This window comes from Canis lupus, chromosome 16 (assembly GCF_003254725.2).
Source record: "Canis lupus dingo isolate Sandy chromosome 16, ASM325472v2, whole genome shotgun sequence".
Lineage (NCBI taxonomy): Eukaryota > Metazoa > Chordata > Mammalia > Carnivora > Canidae > Canis > Canis lupus.
The window spans coordinates 48,961,540-48,988,228 of record NC_064258.1 but is presented as its reverse complement, the minus strand read 5'-3'; the positions used below and the strand labels follow the sequence as shown (position 1 = coordinate 48,988,228).

Sequence of the window (26,689 nt, the reverse complement as noted above, 5' to 3'; positions counted from 1 at the left end):
TTGAGAAACTCTGTTATAATCTTCCAAATTGCTCATTCTCTGACCTGCTGTAGTTTTATACACATCTGCTGATCGGTACTCTACTGAATTCTCAAGAAGTATCCTCTGCAATCCTCTAGAGTTCATTCCCCATGCAGCTTTCTTACTTATTGTTTTCTATCTTTTTTTTTTTTTTAAGATTCTATTTATTCATTCACGAGACACAGAGAGAGAGATAGAGGCAGAGACAGGCAGAGGGAGAAGCAAGCTCCATGCAGGGAGCCAGATGTGGGACTCGATCCTGGGTCTCCAGGATCACACCCTGGACTGAAGGCAGCGCTAAACTGCTGAGCCACCAGGGCTGCCCTTACTTATTGTTTTCAAATGTCATGTTTAAAGAAAGAAACTTGACTTGAGGTGCCTGGGTGGCTCAGTTGATTAAGCGTCTGACTCTTGATTTCAGCACAGATCATGATCTCAGGGTTGAGAGATTGAGCTCTGAGTTCGGGCTCCATACTCAGTGGTGAGTCTGCTTGAAGAGTCTCTCTCTGCCCCTCCCCCGACTTACTCTCTCTAATAAATAAATACATAAATTATAAAAAAGAAAGAAAGAAACTTGCCTTGGTTTAACCTACTCAACCACTAATTTTTCACTATATTTATTTTTTTCTGTACCTGTATCTTCTCAACAAGCATCACTTTTGTTACTCCTAGTAGACTTCTCTTCCCCATATTTCTTCTCACAGTTTTGCTTGTGTTTTAACTTTGTGCTTCAAACAGGATATTGCAATTCACTTACATTCTTCTATTTACAACTGTAAGCTCAAATTTTAGTTGTACTTGCATTTAGCATTACAAAAAATCATCAAAATATGATTTTATTTTTGTACTTGTTTTAATTCCCTGATTTGTAAATTTGCCTTAGGAAATGAGATTTCCTCTAAAATGAACAATAGTGATTGATTTCCTCTTGTGCTCAATTGACATTAGTCTAGCATTCAATAAATGAAACACTTAGAAATTCTTATGGTGTTCAAAGTTGTATTTACTGTTTGATTAACATAATTGGTAATAAATCATAAATGCTAACTTATTAGGGAAAATATGAATTGTGAGTAACAAAAGGTAAATTTTCTTGGTATTGTGTACAACTAGCTTAATTTAGATCTTTAATCTAAAATGTGTTTGAAAAAAAATAAAATAAAATGTGTTTGAGTAAATTAATGTTTTCCTTAAATCTGCTTATTCTTTTGGGTGAGCTTTTTCAAACTATTATAAAGAGGACAGTCTGTGCAGAAAATATTCAAAGTGACATTCAGGAATTTGTAATTCTTACAGAAAAGAAATAAAAGTGGGAGCATGAGTGAATTTGACCAATAGGTTACTTAATCCTTTGGGTTTGAATATTTGTTTTTATTTCAGTTGCTAGTTAGACACCTAAGCTCATGGAATTTTGGAAGTACAGATGATTCTAGGGATGTTTGTTATAAGCCTGATAAATTATAATCATATTAAGTCCGATTAAAATCAGATTACTTCCTAAAAGTACAATTAAAGAATGTTTCTTTGGAATTAGGGAACATGTTATGAAGCACTGTAAGACTGTTAAGTTCTCTGACCAAGTTTCAAAGCAGGTTGAACTAAAATATCTGAAATAGAGGATATGATTACCCTAAATCTGGTGGCCTGCCCATTCATTTATAGTCAATCAAATATTTTGCAGAAAAATTAATTGAGAAAAAAATCAATAACCAAATAATAGAATTTGCCTTATAGACCAGCTGTGTTTTCCAGAGGCGTGCTATGGTTAGTAACTGAGTTGTTTTTCAAGGAGCTAATGAAAATTAACCGAATCAGTTTGATATTATTATATACATGCTGTAGCAAATTGAATCAGAACTTTTTGATCAGCTTTATTTCTAATATTTTTTCCTTATTTTTTCAAAGGCCTTGCCCACTGTTGCAGCTAAGATCTTATTCATTAAATGCTTTATGCTGAATATGTGCATAGGGACCCCTTTCCTGTGTAGGACTGTGCAATCACCATCAAAGTGCTTCAACAATTTAGCACTACTTAAGCAACTGCATTTTTTAACCTTCAAATCTTTAGCTATAAGTGCAGAAGATAATGCAGAAAACTGCCTTTTGAAGTCATATTGAACTCATTGACTTCCATCAGAAGCATATCAGTGGTTGCAAACATTACAGTGTAGATTAACTCCTTGAAGAGTTTGAACTATGTACAAAAATGGAGAGACAGATGCAAAAGACTTTTTATATTTGGAATCTCTAAGATCAAAATTCTTTTGTCTTTGATGGTATATATGAATACTATTTCTTGATTTATCATTCATGGCACTTCAGAATTGTTTCAAAAATAAAGAAAAGTCATGTATTTGGTGCTAGAGATGTTCTAAAGGTCAAGAATACCTACAATTATCTTTTTATTACTCATTTATCAACATTTAATTAATATTGATTTATAAACATTGATAACATCACCATAAGGATGCATCTTTACTATTGATGATCCTTAGTTGTGTTACCACGTTAAAGAACTTATTGATTATCTAACTTGTAAGATCATGAAATTGTATCATACGGGCTATATAATAGAGAATACATTTTGCATTGTAAGATTCAAAGGGACAATTAAAGGCAGAATAGACATATGAATAGTCTAACTCGACATTGGTAATTTTTTTTCTGTAAGGGACCAGAGAGTAAATGGTTTATACTTTGCAGGCCATCAGATCTCTGCATTGGTTTCCTAGGGCTGCAGTAACAAACTACCACGAACTTGGTGGCTTAAAACAATGGAATTTTATATTTTCAGTTCTAGAGGCAAAAAGTATGAAATTAAGGTATTGGCAGTACCATACTTTCGCTGATGTTCTTGGGCAGAATCTGCTCCATACCTCTCTCCTAGCTTCTGCCATTTGCTTACGGCACTTGGTGTTCCTTCACTTAGAGCTACATAACTCAACCTCTGCCTCTGTCCTCATGTGGTCTACTCTCCTATGTGTTTATATATCTCTGTATCCAAATCTCCTTGTCTTGTCTCTTACAGAGACACCAGTCACTAGATTTAGGACCCACTGGAATCCAGTATAACCTCATCTTAACTTTATTGCCAACTACAAAGACCGTATTTCTAGATAAGGTCACATTCACAGATACTAGGGATGAAGCCTTCAGTATATCTTTTTGGGAGACACAATTCAGTTCACTACAGTCTCTGTTGCAACCATTCAGCTGTCTTTGTAGCATGAACACAGACAAAGACGGTACATAAATACATGCATGTGCTGTGTTCCAATAAAACTTTATTTACCAAAATAGGTGATGGGTCACATTTGGCTGGTGTACTAGAGTTTACCAGTGCCTGGTCTAACTAACTGAAGCAAAAATGTAGTGGAGGAAAAAAACCAATTTCCTCTTATTTCAATCAGTCCATTTTTAAAGTATAAGAATGCATACAAATGTGTATATATAGCAGCACTTATTTTAAAATGGTTGTCAACTCAAGGCAAAAACTGGAACTTTAAAACTGAATAATAATTTCAAATCCCAAAGTTCTATTACTAAAAATACTTGAATTATGATATTTATCCATTGAATTCAAAGCTTTTTGATGATCATTTAGTTATCAGAGTTGATATGGCATTTCCTCCAAAGAGATCGAGATCATCATCACTTTGGAAACAAGATTTTTCTTGAACTCTGACATATGTATTCACATATGTATTCACAAATGTATTCATTAGAAAAAATGTACCTGATTCCCCCTCACTAAAGGTATGCTCTATGAGGGCAGGGACATCGTTTTATTTCATGGGATGTCCTCAGCACATGAAAGAGAGCTTAATACTTGATAGTCATTCAATAATTATTGACCTAAAGTAGCTTTTGTTTTTTTTCCCTGAAATAAAAAGAGTGAATTGATGTGTTGTTTTAACCATGTTGTATAAAAATATTCCCTGTTATGGTATCTTAAAATTATTTATTGTCTTAAAGGAAAGCTACAATAAGAGAAATCCAATTTCTATTAGGAGCTTTTGGAAGAACTCGTAAAGAGAGCAATAGAGCAATGAATCAGAAGGGGTCAGTGAAAACTATTGTTTTTTAATTTAATCAGATTCATGAAAAAATACAAAAAGGTAGGGAAGTCAAGATATGTTTCAGCAGCCAAGGCAATATTAGCAACTACTTGTAACAGCTCAGCTCAGGACAATAGCACAGAAGTGTGGAAGCCCGTGTGAGGTAACCCTTCACAGCCAGTAGGGATAGTAGGAGAAGATACAGTTTGGATAAAGAGGTAGCAAGATAAACGGTCCAAGTTTTCCAAGCGCAGGCTCTGGAACTCTGTGATCATTCCAGCGCAGAATTTCACCACTCTCCTGATAGTGGGATAGAAGACAATTAGCAGAAAGTGAAAGGTAGAGAAGTTGTAATGTTGCTCAGACAGACTACAGACTTGTTGACTTCGTAGATGTAAACTGAGCCGACGTGGGAGAGTCAGAATCAACACCATGACACCATGTTGAAAGTATGTTAAAGAGAAGTGTGATGTGTATAGGCAAGGATCGAGAGAGAGGGAGAGAGTCCTTGGGAGAGGGATTCTCCATGGGAGAAAATATCTAAAGAGAAATCGCAGCCCTAAGGATGTGGAACCAAAGAGAAGACCTGGGACCACCAGAAATCATTAGTTTCAAGTTGATTATGGAATCACTCCAGTAAAAAGTGAATTTAGGGGAGAAGGAGTGGAGTGAGAGCAAACACTGGAGGCCTTTGGGGATCTTCAGAGTTAAGAGAAAAGATCAAATGAGAAAGAATAAAGAAAAGGAGGATTATTAAAAATGCACTTCAGGGGCACCGGGCTGGCTCAGTCAGAGGAGCAAGCGACTCTTGATCTTGGGGTCCTGAGTTCAAGCTCCACATTGGGTGCAGAGATTACTTAAATAAGTTAACTTTTAAAAAAATTAAAAGATAAAATGCTGATTAGCCCTGGACAGCCATCCCTCCTTAGGCTCAGTCACTCTTACCCCTGTCTGTTCAGCAAAATCAGGAAAAAGACAGTTGCTAAGCAAAAAAAAAACATAATTTGCCTTGCTCCTCCTAACTTAGTTTTGCTACTGGCAGTTGGAAAAAAACTACCCCATCAAATTAGCCACTTAAATTGCCTTAAAATCAGATAGTGAAGATTTTTTTTTAAGATTTTATTTATTTGAGAGAGAATGTGTATGCACAAGTGGGGGGAGGGGCAGAGGGAGAGGGAGAAACAGATTCCCCACTGAGCAGGGAGCCCTATCCCAGGACCTTGGGATCATGATCTGAGCCAAAGGCAGGTGCTCAACCAACGGAGCCACTCAGGTACCCCGGGATTGCACAGATTAAATTCATTTTCTAAAGAGGAAAATGCATTCTTAGGAGAGGACTAGAAGAGAAAGATCAGCTTCTTCCATAGTTGAAGATGTTTAGATCCTAGAAACATGAAAATTATACCCGCCGAAGAAAAAGTGTTTGCAAAAATTAATAAAATGTCCAATGTATTTGACAAAGTTTCACTTCCAAGAAGTTCCCAATTTGCTCCTGCTCCTAAAGAAAAATCAAAAGAAATAAAATAGCATACATCTTTGTAAGAAAAAGAGAGGGAATTTATTTGTGAATGGAGAAAATGCTGTGAGGGAAAAATTGTCCCATTGTGGGAAATTTAACAAACATATTGAGGCCAACTTTTCGCTGGCTTCCATAGTGAAATTTGATCTTGGGCTTAATTTTTTTTTTTAATGTGAAAAATCAGTTACAGTAGCTGAAACAAGCGTCCATAACTCTCAGTAACAAAAGGTATGCCTCACTTGCTGGTATTACAGGGTATTTTACAGCAATTTCACAAATTTTCTTTTTTTTGTTGTTGGAAGCAAGTTTTCTGAGTGGGTGACAGTGTTACTTTCCACCGTCTTCCAGATTGAGAAGGACCTAAGGGTGTTGGTTTCTAGGTGAGTGTTATGCTGATGTGGGGCAAACCTTTTATCTTTGCAGAGAGGCCAATGAGTGTGGAACCCTGAGTGTCATTTGGGCCGAGCAAGGACTGATGTGCACCCAGAAGGAATGAAGAATGGATGTGAAAGAGCGTCGGCCCTACTGCTCGCTGACCAAGAGCAGACGAGAGAAAGAGCGGCGGTACACCAATTCCTCAGCAGACAATGAGGAGTGTAGGGTACCTACACAGAAGTCCTACAGTTCCAGTGAAACCTTGAAAGCTTTTGATCATGATTCCTCGCGGCTGCTTTACGGAAACAGAGTAAAGGATTTGGTTCATAGAGAAACAGACGAATACACCAGACAAGGTAGGTCAACGTCCTCATAAAGCAAGGCACACTCAGATGGTGCCAACTTGTACGTGTCGCTTTTTTGCCCCCCCCCCCCCCCACCGTCAAGGTATTATTTGTACTATTTTCCAAGTTTGATGCCTGTCCTCTGATTCAGACTGGGGAGGTATGAGATGGCCACGGAATATTCCAGATGAAAGGTAGAAAACCACCTGCAGGCACCCTGAGCCCACCTAGGGGTACCGACACATGTAGAGAATCACTGTGCACATTTTATACGTGAGGTTTGTGCATCTGCACGCGGCCACTGTGCATTGCTTGAAACCCAGATCTCTTGGGCTCCCTCACCCTCTCATGAAGGTGATCACAGACACTGTTTCTACAGTTAGAACTGATGCTGGGGGAAAGAAACAGTGGTGAGAAAAGCCCTGTTACCCCCATTAGAAAGTAAGAATCCTTATTCTGAATTATCTCATGGCCAATGCACCCCATCAGCGGGCGTGTCTGTGCGTAGAAGAGTCTACTAGGGGAAGGTTCAATCTTCTCTCTGGCAGGCAATTTAGAACATTAAGGTTGTACCTTAAAACATCCTAGCTTCTCATAATATAATCCATTACGGTTTGGTCATTCGCATATATTTGTTGGACATTTTTATGCTCTGTTTGCTGCCTGCATATCCTACCCATGGAATAACGACTTCTCGAACTCTACTTCACAAGTCTTAAACCTACCAATTTCCACGCTTTCAGACAACGTGGCATTTATTTTAAATCTGGCATCCACAGTTATATTTTTTTCTTCTAAGACATTTCCGAGATGTGGGCAAGATCGCTCCTAATAAAAATAAAATCCTCTTACATTTGTATTGCTCTGTCAATTTACATAGAACTTAGCATCCCTTAGCGAATTTAATCAGGAAATGAGGGGAAAAAATCAATTAAACTTCAAATGTAAAGAATATATTCATTCTTTTCCAATCACCTTGCAAACAGTATGGCTATCAGTTTGGTATTGCACAGAAACAAATTTAAGAAAAAGTAATAATGCAATAAATCAAAAGTTTGGAAATTTTCCGTGGTTCTTTTCTTCTCTGCATTGTGAAAAGAGCCATCCTAACTAGATGAAATAGCCTTCACTCACCCAAACCCGTTTCCCTCAAAGAAGACTCATTTGATTGGCTAAGGAGAGATTTTTTTTTTCACCCTAAAGCATGTCTTGCTAATATTACAGGTATCGTAGTTTCTGAAAGGGAGCAAAGTAGCTTAACACTTTTAATCCAGTTTTTAAGGAAAGATATAAAACATATCTTTGAGATCATTCTCTGGGTAAGTCAAGGGACTGGAAGTCCTTGTACAATGTCTTATAATTCCAAACCTGAGGGATTTTTTTTTTTTTTTAGTTTCATATTGTCTACACAGCTGACTTAGATTATCAGGGTACATTTTTCACCAGTTTAAGAAAATCGTAGGTACTGTGAAATGCATGCAATCTGAGCCCAGTGTGAAGTCTTGCTTTTTGTAACAAAAACAACTGTTTAGTGCCTTATTGGGGGAAAAAAAAAAAAAACATTGTGGAATACCATTAAAAGAAAAAAATTCGCACATGTGGCGCGATGCGTGGAGGAGGCTCCTCTCCACCCCAAGCAAGCATTTGGTTTTGGCAGCACAAAGGATGCTTAAACAGGTTAAAAATAGCGAGCTGAAGTTTTCACCTCCTAGGCAGCGCTAATCCAGCGCAGGCTGTTGCTGATGACATGGTGGTACCATCTGTGGAAACCCTGGAACCGAAGTTCTTAGGGGACCAAACAGCCCTATTACTCAGCTTCTTGCCAGCCAAGGAGGGGAGAAGGAAAGGGAGCGGAGGAAAGAGAGTGAGCGAGGCAGCAGATGGAGGCCCCTTGTCAGGAGCAGCTGAATGGAACAGGGAGAGGAGGTTCGAGGGCAGGAGAGGGAGGAAGAGCAGGAATGCAGTGTGGGCCGGGGCTGCAGCTCACCTGACACGTTCATAAATCAGGCCATATTAGAAACATAACTGGAATGCACTGCTCTTTATAGCCAATGTGCACCACTCCTCAGTGGGCCCCAGGCGGTGTGGGCACGATCAGCTAACCCTCCCGGTCACGGTGTGACATGGGGCCCAGGAGCACCCCCCCTCCAGCTGGAGAGGCCTCGCACCCCACACCCGGTGACAGCTGAGCTGGGACTTGAACCCGGGGCCGGTCCCACCCCGAGTGCCCAGCTTCCAGCCTCTGTGCAGTGGCCACAGCGGAGCACAGGCAATTCTGTGTAAGCCTTGCCCCTTGTTTTATGGGTGTCAGTTTTGGCCATTTTGGGGGATAGAGGGACATGGGGAGACCTCTTCAGGAAATAAAACTGATATGATTATTTGATATACAGGTGGGAAGAGGATGAGCGAGAGGGAGGTGTTGCAGATACCTTGTCTCTCCTGTGGTTTGATACAGGGCATGTGTGTAGCAGGAGCAGTAAATGTAGTAGAGAAATGACTAAGGAAAGTCTGCTATCGGATTATGTTTTTCTCAGGCAAGCATAATGAAAAATCCTCCCAGGCTTTCATTTTCTTTGAACCTGACAAATGTCAATTTTTCCTCACTGACTATTAGGCTGTGGGATTAATTATTTAATTGACAAAATGTGCTTCCTGCCACAGCTCCTGACATCATACACATAATAAAAATGAAAAATGAAAAATATTACTAGTAGCCAAAGATCTTTGAAACAATTCCAAAGAATCATGCTAATTTAGCTTGTCCGTGGAGTTTTAAAACAACTTGTCAATCCTCCAGCCACTTATTCTTAGAATGACACAGGAAAAGCCACTTCAGCCAGAGAAAGGCATAAGTGGAGACCCCTCTTAATGCAATTACATGGAGAATTCAAATCTAGAAATATGATGTTTTTGTTTCTTGACCAATTTTGTGGCCTGTTATCAAAATTAATTTTAATCGTTTTTTGTGACTTTACCAACTGGCAGGTGACTCTGGTTAATTACATGTTATATTTAGGGACTGTAAAGCTGGAGATGATTTTGTATTCACAATAATGTATAACTTGACTGGATCTCACAAAGGTCTCTCTCTCTGTCTCTTTTTAAGTCTCTCCATGTGGTTTATTAGGTGATGGAAATAGTTCTTTTAGCAGCTGTGGAGTTCTCTGTAGGTGTGATGGGGTTAGGGTAACAATGGCTTGTTTTGCATTCTTGGATACTATTTTCTTTGATTCATCTTTGAAGAGAATTTATCCTGTCAGGTCTGAGACACATTTCTCATGAAACAGCTGCAGAAGATCATCCCACGGTTTTAGAGAAGTGATAAAATGAGAGATCTTTTTTCCTCTGCACTATGCACACTACTTGTAGTGTCCTTAACCAAACGAAAATGCTTATCAACTCCAACAAGGAATGTAGGCCATGAGGGTGATTTTTGAAACAAGGTGATGTCTGGAAATAAGCGCGCTTTGTTCCACAGAACCCTGAGCCTGAAAAGAACACCCCTGAGAGAGTGTTAACCCAAATGTTTACCAGTCATTCAGTAATTGGTGTTGGGTCATGAATTGCAGAATTTTTAAATGGAAAGGTCACCACCCACTCTTCATTTCTAGAATGGCAATGGGGAGGAAGGTTATCTGTTTTTAAATGTGAATAGCATTATGTCTCTGTTTTTACATCCCTAAAATCAAAATAGAATATAAATTTGCAGAGTAGTAAAGGGAAGAAGGAAGGCAGGTTGACAAAGATAGGTCCTCGTTGATTTCTAAGTGTGGCTCACCGCTGGTCTTCCTGACAGCTTGCTTCCGGTCCCAGAAACTCTCTTCTTTCCTTACTGCTGCTCTGGGATTTGCCTTCTCTTCCTGCTTGTCATTGTCAGTAGCGCCCCAACATCCCGGCTCTCACAGACTTGGCTTCTGCTTCTCCCCTCATACCATTGCTGGTCTAAGACCGGTTCAAGTGTAGTAGTAGATCCCACAGGCCCTGATTTTTCACTGCTGTCCCTCCTTAGTGGGCTGCATCCTGCTTCCATCTTTTATACAAATATTCTCTCTTACCAAGGATAACCCTCTTTTGTGAATCAAAAGAACATTAGAGAAGGAGTCCAAGTTTTCCTGTAAACATGTGTCCAGGATTCCAGCATGACGGTGGCTTGAATGATGCCTCATCAACCAACACCTCACCTCCTCTGAGCTGAGCAGTGATCCAGGATGCAGATGAGATCTGGAGTTCTTTTTTTTTTTTTTTTTTTTTTAGATTTTATTTATTTATTCATGAGAGGCACAGAGAGAGAGGCAGAGACACAGGCAGAGGAGAAGCAGGCTCCATGCAGGGAACCTGATGTGGGACTCGATCCCGGGACTCTGGGATCATGCCCTGAGCCAGAGGCAGATGCTCAACCACTGAGCCACCCAGGCATCCTGAGCTCTAGAATTCTACAGGGCACTGAAGGACAAACCTGATGCAGACAGTTTTTCCATTTGGGTCAGATGAGAGCTCAGAATGGGGTACAGCTCTGGGGTGAAGATCAGAAAGAAAGCTGTGACTTTCTTTGAGAGGCTGAACTCCCTCTCCATGGTCCTTCCAGGAGTGAAGGTTACCTTACAGGAGCAGCTGGCTGCCTTGGCCTGTGGAGCTGGGGGAACCTTACACAGATGCATTTTCTCCAGTCTAACATCGTGAGACTACCAGCCAAGGAAACAGGGAGGAGGAAGATATGTCTCCAGAGTCTAACAGGACTTACTGCTAAGGCACCCAGGAAAGCCACTTGATAGCACGCAAAATGCAGGAAGTGGGATAGGATGCAAGATGAACAAATCAGGAAGCCACTAATGAAAATGAGCAATGGAGATAGAAAAGGAAAACTCGAACCTAAATTAAAAAGTACAACAGCACTTAGAGAAATCTAAGTACAGAAAAAGGCAGTAACAAGAAAACCAACAATAACCACCAAATGCTGGTGGGGGGGGGGGGAGAAGGAGGGAGGAAAGCCATCATTTACAAATGAAAAAATATGATGGATTAGTTGAAGAAGAGTACGTGTTCATTGATGAAATCCAAATTAATAGTTTTGAAGACCAAGTAGAAGAAAGAACTCAAGAAACAAGAGTTCCAGGTAAAATAAAACACACACACACACACACACAACACACACATACACACACACACACACACACACCTAAGCACATCCTAGAGGCATTTTGTAAATTTAGAGAGAAGGATCTTTTATAAGATTCTATAGAGAAAAAACAAGTTACTTTTCTTGTTGCTTACAAAAGAAACAAAAAGATTAATGAATTTCTCATCTACAACAATGAAAGTAGAGGACAATACAATGCCATCTACTAAGAGAAAAGAACTACAACTTGTCCCCAGGATTCTCTGTGCAGGAAGACATCATTCATCTCTCAGAGTAAGTGCAAGATAGTTAGGGATGTGCAGAGACCATATCAACGACGTATTACATCTAAAGAAGTATTCGAGAAGGCGATACGACTGAATCAGAATCCCTGTCCCTGAAGAGAAGAGGAAACAGCGATGTACGTCTGTGGGTAATTCTCAAATGATGATGGCAGAGCAACTGGAATTGTATGAGAATCCCTACAATAGAGACCTTAAAAAAAAAGGCTGGAACCAAAACTGATCACTTCTCTCAGCAATATCCACTAGTTGGAAGAAAGTGATGAAGAAAGTAAAAGTGTTTCCAAATCTCATCTATGGAGGAAGAGAGGGAACAGTCATGGAATAGAGTTCTAATGGAGGGAAATAATTGCTACCTTGCGTTCATATAATACAGAAAAACATGTATTTGAATATGAATGTCAGGAAAGGGAGGTAATTATTAGAGGAGCCCAGAAAAGCACAATAGACCTACCTCATTAGCAAGGGGAGAAAGGGAATGCATAGCAATCTGATCAGTTTAGCAAAAACTGCTCCAAGGAAAAAGAGGAAACAAGTAAAATCATGAATAACCATAAAACAAGATGAAAGAAGGCAAATCTACTATATTACATATTACATGAAATGTAAATACGCTGCATTTTGACACAAACAGAATTATCCCATTGGTTTATAAAAGTTATTGGCATTTATAATAAATGGACTTAAAAATGGTAAAATAATGGTTGAAAACAGAGAGATGGATAAAGAAGTGTCAGGTAAATACCAACAAAAACAAAAGGAAAACAAGAATGGTAGGATTAGTAATAGGAATACTATTAAAAATATTGAATGAGATAAAGAGGACCCAGAGTAAATGATAAAAGACAGAAGTATGAATACCCTTCATTCATTGTTTAATCCATTAAACAATGTAGTAGTAGCTAAATTTATAAAACAAAAACTATTAGAAAAAAAAGTTGAAATAAATTTATTAGGGGATATTTTGGTTTAACTCCTTCAACATCAGATCTAAAAGACAAAAATAAGAAAGCAATTGTATAATATTAATAAAAACTTTCAGCTAAGATATATATTCAGTAATTTATAACCAGCAGATCGAAAGGATACAAATTTTCATAATTCTACAGAAGAGTTGCAGAAACGGATTATGCATTTAGCTACAAAAAGAAACATTAAAAAAATCAGAAAAGTAGGGGCTTTATAAGTCTAAATTGTTTGAGCATGTAATTCAGTAAAATTTGAAATAAGTAACCCAAAGAAACACAAACAAAACTTTTTCCTTCCGTGAATTATGACAACCCTAGATTATCAGAAGAAGCAATAGAAAGCGAGGAAAAGAACGTTCTGCTTTCAAAATTTAGGAGAGGGAGAGAAAACCATAATCATAGGAAAAATATATTGTGGAGTATACTTAAAAAATAAAGACCAACAAAGAGGATTTGCTATACATCCTAAGAAATGGGTAAAATAGCAGAAAAATAAACCAAAGGAAATGGAGGAGGGAGATGATCAAGATAAAACTGAAATTAAAAACAAACAAAAGCTTATTCTTTAAAAAGACCAAGGAAATAGAAAGCCCTTAATGATCCCGATTAAAAAATAATGAGAATAAAAATAGAGATCCTGAAGACCATGTAACAACTAAAAGGGACTTCTCCACATAATAATTCGAATATAGAGGAATTTATTTCATCTTAGCAAAATATGATTGACACCAAATTATTTCAAAACATGGAGAAAATTTGTCCAGACCAGTTATCTCAGAAGAGATTAGAAAAGAGGCCAAAAGGGTACCATTACCAAGGAAAGAGCTCCTTTTGGTGAATTTTACGTTCCTAGGTGAATTTTACAAAACCTTCAAAGTGTAGCTCAATCCAAGGTTCAAAAAGCTATTTAACACCACACATACACACGCAAAAGATGGAAAGTACTCAAATTCATATTATGAAGCTGGCATAACTTCAATAACCTTAATACTAGCTTGAGTAAGATACTACACTAAAGAGGCTGTCTGGATCAAAATTACTTCTCAATATATGTGTAAAAAGTAGTCTAAATAACTATTTGCATGTAAGAACCTAGCAATGTATAAAAAGGATAATAGGCTAGGCCAAATTAATAACCGAGTGAGTCCCTAATCCTTGGTATAATGTGAGGATTTTTCAATGTTAGGAAGTCTATTAACATAATTAGGTTAATAAATCAAAGTAGGAAAACATGATCTTATCAATAAATGATGAAAAGGTTTGGGATAAAATTTAGAAACCATTCCTTATTAAACTAAAACTCACTAAGTAAAACAAGAATAAAACACATTTAAATATCTTAGTCATATATAAGATGATCAATTAAAAAAATTAAACAGTATTCTAATTGGTGAGATCCTAGGACCATTTGAACTAAAATCATGAACACAAGAAAGGCTCATCTACTCTCCAACAATTAATATTCAAAATTGTATTCAAAATTGTTTTTGATGTTTTAGCAATTGAAGTAAGAAAAGAACATTAAGTAATTGATTTATATGTTGGAAAAAGTTAAAATTAGCTTTTATATTAATTATACATCAATTGTATACATACAAAAACTATGTGTCTCTAGAAGTTCAAAAAAATTTTTGAAATAAAGTGGACCTTGGATGAATACAAGATAAATATATAGGCATTGTAGGTAATGTAGCTTTGTTACAAGTATAGATTCTAAATCCAGGTGATCTGTGTTTGAGTCCCAGATCTGCTGTTCATTAGCTGAGTGGCAAGTGCCTTATCTTGGCCAAGCAACTTGCTTGGGCCAATTACTTAATTTCTCTGTGCTTCAGATCTCTTTTATTGTAGAATTTCCTTTAGTTTTCCATCAATAATGTTGAGAATGAAATGAGTTAATATATGTAAACTGCTTAGGATAATGCCTGATGTATGTTAAATACTATTTTAAAGTAATTATTAAGTAATAATTGGCTAGATTTAGAAGTCAGAAAAAAGTGTCCTATTCTAATAGCAACAAACACTATAAAACTCTTTGGAATAAATTTTATAAGAGTCGTATGGGACCTAATATGAAGGAATCTATAAAATGTTATTGGAAGACATAAAACAGGGTCTGAATAAATGGGAAGACAGTCAATGTTTTTAGATAGGAAGACTGATATCATAAGAATATCACTTCTCCCAAAATAAATGTGTGGAAGTCAGGGTTTATTTTTAATTGGAGAACAGGGGGTCTTAAAGTTCACATGGAGGAATAAATCTGAAAGTAGCCAAAAAATATATTTAAAAGGCAAATAATGAGGATAAAATGGCCTTACCGCACATCTTTTTAAAAACACCATGAAGCCAATGTAATCACATCTCTATGATATTGGCATAAATAAAGACAAGTCAATCAGTGCAATAGACTAAAAATTTCAGAAATAGATCCTAGTATATAGGGAAATTTAGCATAAAACAGAAAATGGTTTTTCTATTCAGTGGGATTTGATAAATGGTGCTGGCACAACTGGTTATCCATCTGGAAGAATATGAAATTGGACCCAAATCTCTCAGCATATTCAAAAATAAGTTAAGATGGATTAAAGACAAATGTAAAAAGTAAAGCAAAAAAGAATTCTCGAAGCTAATTTGAAAGACGGAATAAAGTGGGAATGACTTGATCCATGAGGAGTGGGAAGGTCCCTAAACAACGGCTTCAGCGTCTACCAGTGATTTCCTTACAAAACAAGAAGTCCAGAGGTAGACTGTTCAGTGTCCGAAGATGCCCTCAATGCCCAGATTTCTTTCTCGTTTGCTCTGCCATCCTTAGCATGTGGCCTCTGTCCCATGGATCCCCAGATGTATGCTGCATTTTCATATTTCTGGCTGAAACAGAATAAAAGCAAAGGTGAGAAGGCCTTCTCTGCTCTGGACTGTTTCCTTTTACTCCCCAGAGACGTCTTCCTACATCTCTTTTTTCAGAACTGTTATACTTGGCTACGCTTAGCTGCATGAGAAGAAGGAACATTTACTATTTGCGCTTTCCAGCTTTTATAACAGAGGAAAGCAAGGAAAATGTGGTTGTGAATCCACACAGCCCGCCCCAGAGACTACATGTACACCCTGGGAATAGAGGAGACCATTCTAATGGAAACAGAAAACCCAGGTGGAAAAAAAGCTTAAATGATTAATTTTTATTTAAAACCTTCTATATGTAAGTTAAAAACACCATAAACAACATGATTATATTGGGACTGATGATTACAGTTCATATGACAGATATAAGGGCTCTGTGTATATATAATATACTAAGAGTAACTTTTACAAATTGAAAACAGAAAGACAAGCAATCCAGTGGGAAATGCCATGAATAAACATTTCGCAGAAGAGCAAACTCAAGTGGTCAGTAAACACATGGAAAGGTGATCTGTTTTCCTGTTAGTCTGAGAGGGGCAGTAGCTAATCCTAGCTCCTGCATCCCCAGGACACGGCTCACATCCTGGCTTCTGTCACTGAGCATTGGTGTACCACGTGACCACCAGTGGTTTGCTTGGGGAATTCCTCCCACCTTGAAAAGCAGAAAATTAATGGAAGGAGCAATGGTGGTGAGAGGTTTTCCCTGTTGGAATTCTGAACACATTTTTTTTCAAGGAGACAGCCTCCTTAGCTTGATATCATGCTGTATTAGGCGGTTACAGTTCCTCAGGTACAGATAACTTAATAGACTTACGTGTTCCGTCATGGTTTCCTATGTATTGTTTTCACGGAAAAATATACCCACTTGACTCTTGAACAATGTGGGTGTTGGGGACATTGACACCCCACACAATTGAGAATCCTCGTATTAACTTTTGACTCCTCCAGAACTTAACTACTGATAGACTAGAAGCTTCTGGTTGACCAGAAGCCTTACTGGGAATGTAGTCGGTTAACATATACTTGTATGTTTGCATGTTATATGTATTATATTCTGTATTCTTAATAAAGTAAGCTAGAGAAAAGAAACCATCTCTAAGAAAATCATAAAGAAGAGAAAATACATTTTTACCACTACACCATACCAGAAAAAATCCACATATAAGTGGACCCCAAGCAGTTCAAACCTGTGTTGTTCAGAGGTCAACTATGCGATCCCTATCAACTTCTGAACACAATACTCACTTTCTTAAAGTGAGGACTTTCTATACGATTGTGAAGTTTGGGCTTAGGAAGAACTTAAAAAAAAAAAAAAAAAAACAGTTTATGATTTGCTTTACTCAAAATTTTACTCAAAAATGTTTATAAAGGTGGTAAATACAACAAAAATCTATTCATAGAATTAGTGAGAGAGAGAGAGAGTGTGAAAGCAAGCAAGCAAGCGGGCAGGCTGCACATGTAGCTGAATATGGAAAGTTTAGGGTTTATATTGCTCCTTTCATCCAGCTTCAGCCAGGGTGAGATTTCATTTGGTGCTGGGCAGAGGCACATTGTCTCAACTGAACCATAACCACAATCCTCTTAAAAACAACTTCTGCTGGCATTGCACTATAATGTTTTGCTGGATAAAGACATTTGGCCCATTAGGAAAATAGCATCCACAACATATCCAGGATTGTGCTGAGGGAGGGAATGAAGAGTTGGTGGCAAAGAGGTGGGACTGTGCCTTTAATATTTTTTAAATCAATATCCAAATAGAGGAAGGTCCATTTTTACGGGGTTGGGGGGTGGGGGGAGGTGACAGTTTTGTTGCTAGAATATTACTAAAATGAGAAATAATTTCAGAATCTTTCTCTACGCTGTATATTCCGATGAGGTCAAAAGAATTAGATTCACATTCCTTCGATGTAGAACATGAAGATTGTACGTATCATTTTAGAATGTCACCGACAGAATTGGACAGACGTAAAAATAGTATTAACAGTGCCTTTACAATCCCTATTATGTGTCTTTCTGTACCATTTTATCCTGCTTCGGAAGTGGAATGGAATACATTGGGTTTTGTTCTTACTCCTCTTATTTTTGTTTTATTTATTTGTGTTTTTTGCATTATGAAAATATATTAAACATTCCAGCATGCTGGAAATTGTGAAGAGGAAGATGTGAGAGCCAAGAGCAAAATGCTTTTAATTTTAAAGACTGAGATTTAGTTTAGTCTTGGATGCCATTATAGTGAATAATGGGAACTGATCCTAGACTTCAAAAGAAATATGACCATATGGTCTTACCATTCAGCACTTAATGCTGCTATGAATTTCCAGTTATACCCCAAACTTTTCATTTCCCCAGTGTTCCCCCTCACCTCTGTCATCATAGAAAAATGAAAGGAATCCGAAACCCTTTTTCTGAAATACTTCTGAAATACTTACTGGTGCCGAGAAAACTTTTTCTTTGTGAGACTAGGATTTTATAAAGAAAGACAAAAACCCAAAGCATTAATCAGATCCACCAGACTAATTACCGCAACTCCGAAGTTTATTACTTTTAAATATTAACTACTTAAAATGATTCATTTAGAGATCAAAATGATTAATCCTTCTCAGTCACTATAAATGTCAGCGGCGGGATTAAAGGATTTAGATGGTCATGTTTACTCAACCTTACATTTTCTGTACTTAAAGACACAAGTTAAATAGCTCCAGTTTATCATCACTTCACGTTCATGTTTTCCTCTGAGCTCCCTCTCTTAGCTCCCCTGCCTAACTGATTGTTAACTAATTTGGGCCAGTTAGGGAGGCAGAGGGCTTCTTTCAGGCTTGGCGGCCAACCTGCTTTGTAGATTACCTACCAGAAGGTGTGAGTAGATAGATGTAGCTTATAGGCCTCCTCCGGACACAGTGGGGGTAATCCTTTCCCCCTGCCTCGGCCTTTATTGGTCTGATGTCTTACCCCCCAGCTTCCTGCTAAATTTGTATCCGCTCCTCACCCCATTGCCAGTTTGGGTTCCACGTAGTGAATCACCATGGTGCGGCTTCAGTCACAATTATTAAACACCTGCTGCTTCATGCTCGGCCGTGTATGCATATTTATACCAATACCCACCGCAGTTTGACTCAGACACCAGCAGATATGTGGTAGCCATGTTATCATCGCTGGGCCTTGGATTGTTCTAAAGAAATAATCACTGCGTGCAAATAAGAAGCAAGTTCATTTCAGAACACCCTTGAGAAAAACCTGTTGTCAAGTTACTCCTCGAATTACCAATGGTTGCTGATGGCAAAGTGGCACCGTTTTGTGGTTGGGTATGTAAATCCTTCCTGATTCATGCTTACCAAGATGCTCTTTCCTTGGAAGTCAGCAGACATTTCTGATTTGAGCCACCAGGCCTTCGACTCTTCCCTGGAGCATCACAGATCTTCTCCTGAAGAAAATGTGTGTTCTCTGGGTCATTCATTCTAACCTAGCTTTCTCCGCCTGCACACCTACTTGGGGTGTTCCCTTCCCACGCTTCTCACTAAGTTCACCGTGTTGCCTCTGGTTCCTGTTCATTGGGACAGACAGGTGCCCTTGTCAGCGGAGTCCAGGACGAATGGGGTTGGGACAACCTGCAATGGCCTCCATTAGACTCCTGTTTTGATTAATAAACCAGATTATGATTATAGCATCCAGTGGTCATGTCATGTTCTCTATCTTCTGAGAACTTGAGATTATCAGTCTGTGGTTATGATCTTAATATCCTATTGACAGATAAGGTGAGCAAGCAGTTAAAGGTATTTGCATTTTACATACAGCGTAATGTGGGATGGGGCAGTTAGGGTATTTAGTGGGATTTCAAGTTAATTCTTAAAATGTACTTGTGTGTAGGGCCTTATAAGTGAAGATTTATACCATCGCTGGCATTTCTCCTGCATGTTCGAGGGTGGGTATTCTGTTCAGACGGTGACAAATTTAGCTTAAGAAGTTGAAAGCGTTTGGATCGTCCCATAAAATATGCAGTAGGTATCAAAGGGGGAAAAGTTACATACATTTCTATTGTTGTGCGATCTTCTTATCATTTTGCAAACTCAGCAAAAGTGGGAACTCCGGATAAGAGGGTGGGGACATTAATTCCGCAAGCATCGAGTAAGAAATATTTGCCCAATTTGTAGTTTGGGGTTTTACTCAACCCTGGGAGGAATGTCACTCTGTGTCTGGGAAGGGAGAACCCATCCAAACTCACAGCAACCAAGGAAAACATTTAAAGACAATGAACAGGTTATTTTATTCCTGTGTATTAAGTGTATATTGATTCTTCTCTCCACTTCCCAAACTCAGTCTTGGGCGTTGTTACTATAGGAGAAATGGAGGAGGATTCTCTTTGTATGTTGAAAGAAAGGGCAGAAATGAAACCAGAGGCAAATATTGCTCCAACATGTCTCACATAACTTCACTCCTTTGCAATCAACGAGGAAAGATTTTTTTTTTAAGATTTTATGTATTCATTCATGAGAGACAGAGAGAGGCAGAGACACAGAGGGAGAAGCAGGCTCCACGCAGGGAGCCTGATGTGGAACTCGATCCTGGGACTCCGGGGTTATGCTCTGGGCCGAAGGCAGGAGCCAAACCGCTGAGCCACCCAAGGATTCCGAGGAAGGATTTTTAAAGCCCAGCTTCTCCGAGACAACCTAATAAATTAAAATTCTAATTATTGAATAGGGGCTACTAAAGAGCAAATAAATATATATATGTTCTTCTTTAAAAGGAAATAGCCTTTCTTTATTATGTTTTTTTAAATTAAGAAAATTATCATGCAAAGCAAAAATTCAAAAGTATAAGATAGAAAGTCACTAATTTCCTTCACTTACAGTTCCTTCTAAATGATCATCACGACAGTTTTCTCGTCTTCCCCTCACCTTTATTCACACTTAGAACCATAAGCACTCACATAATCTGTTGGTTCTCTCTCTTAGTTTCCAAAAATGGGATCAGACTGTACACACCATTCTGCAACTTGTGGGGTTTTTTTTGCTTAAAATATATATAATGGCTTCCCTCCAGATCCAAAGATACAGGTCCAAACTCACTGTTTATGCTAGCCACATAGTGTTCCATCGCAGGGGCTACATAATGTATTCAGCCATTCCCTTTCTGGTAAGCATTCCAGTTATTTTAATTTTTGCAACAGTGCCATAGTAATCATCATTTGCACATGCATGTTTAAGATCAGGTGATTGTCGTCTCAAAGATAGACTTTCTGAGCTAAAGAGCAGTTTTCATTTCAACGGAAAAACCTTTTCAGAGAATAAATCAGCATAACAGAAAGCAAAGAAAAAAAATAATGGCATAAAATTATAATGAATTCACATAGCAGGCCCGCAGAATCGACTTTGTTTTAAAGGAACAACAATTCTTAGTTTGTCCTCCCAAATTTCAATACCGCTGACCTACATTCCAATTCCCCGTTGCAAACTTGCAGCACGAGGAACTGGCCTGCAGTGTGGTATGAGAATCTACAGATAATAACAAGTCTGGTGAGGCTGTGCAGCGATGGGAACCCTCACACGCTGCTGGTGGGAATGTAAAATGGTGCAGCCGTTGTGGAAAACACTCCGGCAGGTCATCCAAAGGTTACACGTAGAGCTGCCATATGACCTGGCAATGCCTCTCACAGGTCTAGATGCAGGAAAAACAAAGATGTTTATCGACAGAAATTTGTACATGAATGTTCATAGCAGCATTTCATAATAACCAAAAAGTAGAAACACCTCAAATGTCATTAACTGATGCATGGATACATCACTGAACCCAAGTCCACCTGCCAGGTGTGCAGCAAAGCCAATCACTGAGACGTTGGATATACAGCAAGGAACCGGTCTATTCAGGAGGCATCAGAGGAGACGGGAGGGCAAGCCAGAATCTGCTTCCTCAAAGGGGGACAGAAGAAGTTTTTTATAATCATTGGAGTTGAGATTACATAATATATATTGATGAAAAAGGACAGCGGGAGAACTAAAGATTATCTGTGAAGAAAGACAGAGCGTGCACATTGAGGAAACATAAATATCATATATGTCCCTTGTTCATTTTGAGGATGGAGACTTAACCTCAGAATGAGGCGGAATCAGCCCCTCATCTCCAGAGGTTATCTTAGGACAGGGAGAAGGGTCAATGGGCATGCTCTGAGAGCTGGGATGTGCCGGATGGGGTCTTGGGCCCGTTATCCCTGGGTGAGGAATGTATGGCCTTGTTCATTTCTAGGCTGGAACCATATGAGTTGACTTTGAGTCCAGGCTTCTGCAGAGACAGCCAGTGAGTTTGTTAGTGGGGTCTGAAAGACACCATCACTGATTAGGGGAAACAGCTCTCTGAAGAACCAGTTTTAAACTCTCTGCTAGTTTTAACCTCATTAACCCTATCGGGTTCATATTCAACTCCCCCTGAGTTATGATCATTCCTCAATCTTGAGGACTTGGGACGATGACCACTCTGGCTACTTCTTCATCTCCTCAGGGGTAGATTTGGGGTAAAAAGCAATGTTTGTAAATCTTAGCTGCATGCCATGCTGAGCAGAAGTTTTTAACCTTTAGGACAACAGCAGCAAGAGAAATAGAAGCGACATGGAGTCAGACATGCCGAGTGTTTCCCTGCTATAGATATTCCATACGATGGAATACTATTTGACCATAACAATGACGTCTTGACATATACTGCGACGGGAATGAACCTTGAAAGCATTATGCTAAGTGAAAGAAGCCCGTCACAAAAGTCCATATTGTAGGGTTTCTTTTATTTGAAATGTTCAGAATAGACAAATCTGTAGTGAGAGAGAATGGATGGGTGGTTGCCTAGGGCTAGGGTGAGGAGGAACAGATAAGGGGAACAATGGGAAGTGGCTGATAATTGGTACCAAGGCTTCTTTGAGGGGGTGATAAACATGTTCTAACATTGATTGTGTTGATCCTTACACAACACAAGACAGATACTAAAAAGCATTGAATTGCACATTTTAAATGGATCCAATATATGGTTTATGAGTTGTGTCCCAATAAAGCTATTTTTTTGTGGGGTTTTATTTTTATTTTTTTAAACAAGGGAGAGAGAGAGAGAGAGAGAAAGCAAAACCTAGGCATTAGAGAGATCTAGATTCTGGAGGGAAGGAGAATACCGTGAGTTCAGAACTGGACCACCCAATTGTACAGCCTGTTTCTTTTCAACTCACACAGAGATAGTAGATGTCTCGCTTACTGCTGAACATCACTTGGCAATGCAGCTTGGAAAAATCGCTTCCTTCTCTGACTGGGTTATAGATGCTATGTGAGAAGAAGGCCAAGTAGCTAAGCTCTTTCTCCAGGGCCTTGCTTTTACTGAAGGGGTAGCTTTTGCCGTGTGCTGACTTCACCTGCAACAGTGGTTCTTACCTGGTCCTGTCCGCTTCGTCACAGACCTTCAGTCACTCTTTCAAAATGTGAACTTTAAAAAATAATAATAATAATAATACAACCTGCCTATGTGGTATTTATTCAGTTTTTAAAAATAGATTTTCGAATTTATGAGTGTCATAAAACACAAATGCCTAATCCAATCCAAGCTAACCTTGCCTTTTAATCACAACGAATCTCATTCTCAGGTATACTTTATTCTTGCTGCAATTTATTGTTTTGGTACTGCTTCAAATTGTAATGGGAAACTCTGTGTAGGCCCTGCTGGTCAAGGTTACCAAAATTCAATGTGCAGGAGGTAAATACTTATTTCACTAGTTTCAGCCAAATAAAATTAATGTAAAGACTCTAAAAGGTGAAGAAGGACATTACGGTCATGTTGTTAGAACCATTGCAAAGAACACAATCTGAAGAAACCCTGGAAAATAAGAATAAGTGTATCCTTATGTCTTTTATGTCCCTTGAAGCCAAAGCAAGATGGTCAAGTTTTTAGCTGCTTCCAGAAGCATCTTCTCTGCCTTTCTCTTTGCGCTCTTCTACGTTGCCCTCCAGCCCTCCAGAACCATGTCACCCAGCCAGAGCCTCCCATCCCCATGACACCTCTGCCAGCTGTCTCTCTTCCCTGAGTCAGGAACCTTCCATCTCTCCATCTTTCCTCCATTTGTCAAAACGGCATATGTTTTCCATAAGCATGGCCCATCTTGCTAACACTGCTAGATTGTGGGAAATAACCCGGCTAGAACCAATTTACTCCCGTTTGATCACTAGGTCTCCCCAGGGGTGTTTGCATGAAAACAAGGGATCCCACAAGCAAGAATCCTTAACCAAAGAGGGGAATTGATAACAATGGAGCCTGAAGCTCTGAGGCAGGTCTGGGCCAGAGAGATTTATAAATAAAGGAGAAGGAAAAGTCAGCCTTGGGGATGGTGTGACTGCTCTAAAATTATTTGGAAATTTACCACCAAATTATACATTTCTCTATGACTGTTCATTAACATGCGTCCAGGTGTTTATTTTTTAAGCCATTCCCGCTTAGCCTTACTGTATGCTAGTCACATTTACATAAAGCATCTCTTCAACCAAGTCACAAGAGCCCTGAGAGATGATAAAAATAGAAGAGTAGAGTGACTTGAACAGAGCAAGTGGCTTCAGCATAGGTCAACATAGGGTCAGGATTAGCATCCTTTCCTAGAGGAAATGAAAGCAGACCTTTTAATTCAGGAAGGCAGTCCGACAGGGGTTCTTCTGCTCCTGCTTGCTTTCCAGCTTGCATTTCAGAAAGAGCCTGTGAGAGTTTTGAATTATTGTGAGGCATTGATTTCAGAGGGTCAGATGTTGAAGGAGCCCAGGATCCACATCTCGTTCATAGGGATGGTGTCTTGGATATTTATTTGCCAAGCGAGCTGTGTTTACATACCTGGATAACAAATACTAAAGATAGCTTTCTGCTTTCCTCCACCTCATAGATTTTTGCATCAAGATGTTAACAGTGTGAAAAGTCAATAATGTGGAAAATGTTTTCAGTTGCATTTCAGAGATTAGAAAGGAGTTTTTAACTGCTTTTAACCTCTCTCTCATCTCTATCCTCCAATGGGCACCTCCTAAGCAGAGGGAAGATGCAGTCTTATCATCCATTTTCACCCTTTAAAAATTATTTTGTGGGGGCACCTGAGTGGCTCCGTGGTTGAGCATCTGCTTTCGGCTCAGGTCGTGATCCTGGGGTCCTGGGATCGAGTCCCACATCGGAACCTGCTTCCCCCTCTGCCTGTGTCTCTGCCTCTCTCTGTGTCTCTCATGAATAAATAAAATCTTTTTTAAAAATTATGTTTTATTCTTATTTTGAAAAATCAACACGTGTAACAGTAACATGTAATCATTTTAGACTCTGTTCTTCTGTCTCCCTGTTTGAAATGTGATGTAGAAATAACAGTGAGTCGCTTCTTCTACGACTGTCCCATTAACCGTCCGTGACAGTGACCTTTTTGGGGTTTACTCTCGTAAAATACAAACTACACTAATTATTTAAAAACTACGGACAATACTGTGCCTTGATTCATCCAACTTGCCCACTTTTTCACTGTTCCACGGGCTCTTTTTTCCTTTCCTTCTTTTTTTTTTTTTCTGACTTATTTTTTTTTTTTTTGGTTCAGATACTTATTCAAATCTCTCTGATAAGGAGTTTGATTTGTAGCTAATTGTAGCAACAGATTTTCATTATTTATGAGTGTCATTGTCAGAACCCATTTGGAAGTCTGACCAAGATAAAGCTGATTCCAACTTCTGATATGACCACAGCAATAAAGCAATTAACCACACCAGTTAAAATGTGCTGAGACCTGGAGGCTACTGATATCTTGACAACCAAGTATATACTATATTGTGCATTATGTTTGACTCATTTCCTAGAAGATTCCACATGTTATTGTTTTATCACAGATAATTTATGGCATCCTCTTTTTTAAGAATATAACGTATGTTATTTCTCACACCAGCCAATTACGTTTAAAATGTTCGTAGATTGAAGAGATAGAAGTAGGAAAATGAAAACTGTGAGTGATATAAATGCTTCATATTCTTAAAAGGTTGATATTATGTGGCAGCATTTAAATCAGTCTTTGTGTACGGTTATTCTTTACATGTATTTTGATTCTGGTCGGTACCTAAATCTCAGACTCTATCATGCCAACAAGCGACAAGAAATGGAAGAGCCAATATATCTGCATCCTACAAGCAAACATATTTCTCTCTCTTCTCATCTATAGTATCATAAAACATGTGAAATTTCAAGAATAGGCACATGATTGGCAAAGTCATTAATAAGAGCAGTCATTTTAAAGTGTCACCTAATTTAAACATTTTTTGCTTGAAGTTATTGCCATGCCATAAGTTTTATTATGCTCGATTTATTAGTAAAGGCCTGCAGGGTTCACAGGCATTTATTTTTCAGGGAACTTGATTTTCAGGGAACTTGATTATCATTAATTTTTAAATACATATTACTCCCGCTTTATTTTCATAGTGAGCTTTATTTGCAAAAATTGGTTTACTCTGATCAATATAGATGTTTCCAGGTGTTTATTAAAGCAGAATGTCTAGAAAGTCAGAGATTTGCAAATTTTACAGACGTTACACTCCAAGACATAGTGAACGTATGCACACACACACACACACACACACACGACATATGTTTACACTGGTTGCTAACTTGAGGTGGGCAGATGTAATAAAAACTGACCAAACCCCTACATACCGCGTAACTTACTCTCTCTTGTCTTCCAAAGAAGTGACATCTGGGTGGGAAAAATCCCATCATTTAGGACTAGAGCCAAGACATGGGAAAGAACTCTGACAGTTTCCATTGCTTCCCAAGTTGCCAAACAAAATCCCATCCCTGATGACAAGTCCTTTCTCTGGGTTGAGTTGTCATGGCCTGTGCTCCTCGGCTTGCCCCTCTCTCTGGAGGTGCTTATGGGCTCAAGTGGTTGACAGAGGGGCTCTAAGCGGGGTGTGGGAAGTCAGTGGGGGAGCCTCCCACTCCCCTCTGGCACCCACTCGACCCTATGCCATGCAGTGCCCGTGTAAACATCTGGTGCTGCTACCTGGGAAACTGGAATGCTTGTGTGTTTTTGTTTCTGTTTTTGCTTTTTTTTTTTTAGGGAGATTTCTTTGA

At 38.8% G+C, this 26,689-nt stretch overlaps 1 protein-coding gene across 1 annotated transcript in view; it reads left to right on the top strand.

Annotated features, from left to right (window-relative positions):
• Positions 1-26,689, top strand: part of TENM3 (teneurin transmembrane protein 3) — a 605,974-nt gene that overhangs the window by 154,325 nt on the left and 424,960 nt on the right. Inside the window, 1 exon segment of the mRNA XM_035700253.2 lies at positions 6,022-6,329. Coding sequence (XP_035556146.1) covers positions 6,098-6,329 — 232 coding nt within the window. The 5' untranslated portion in view covers positions 6,022-6,097.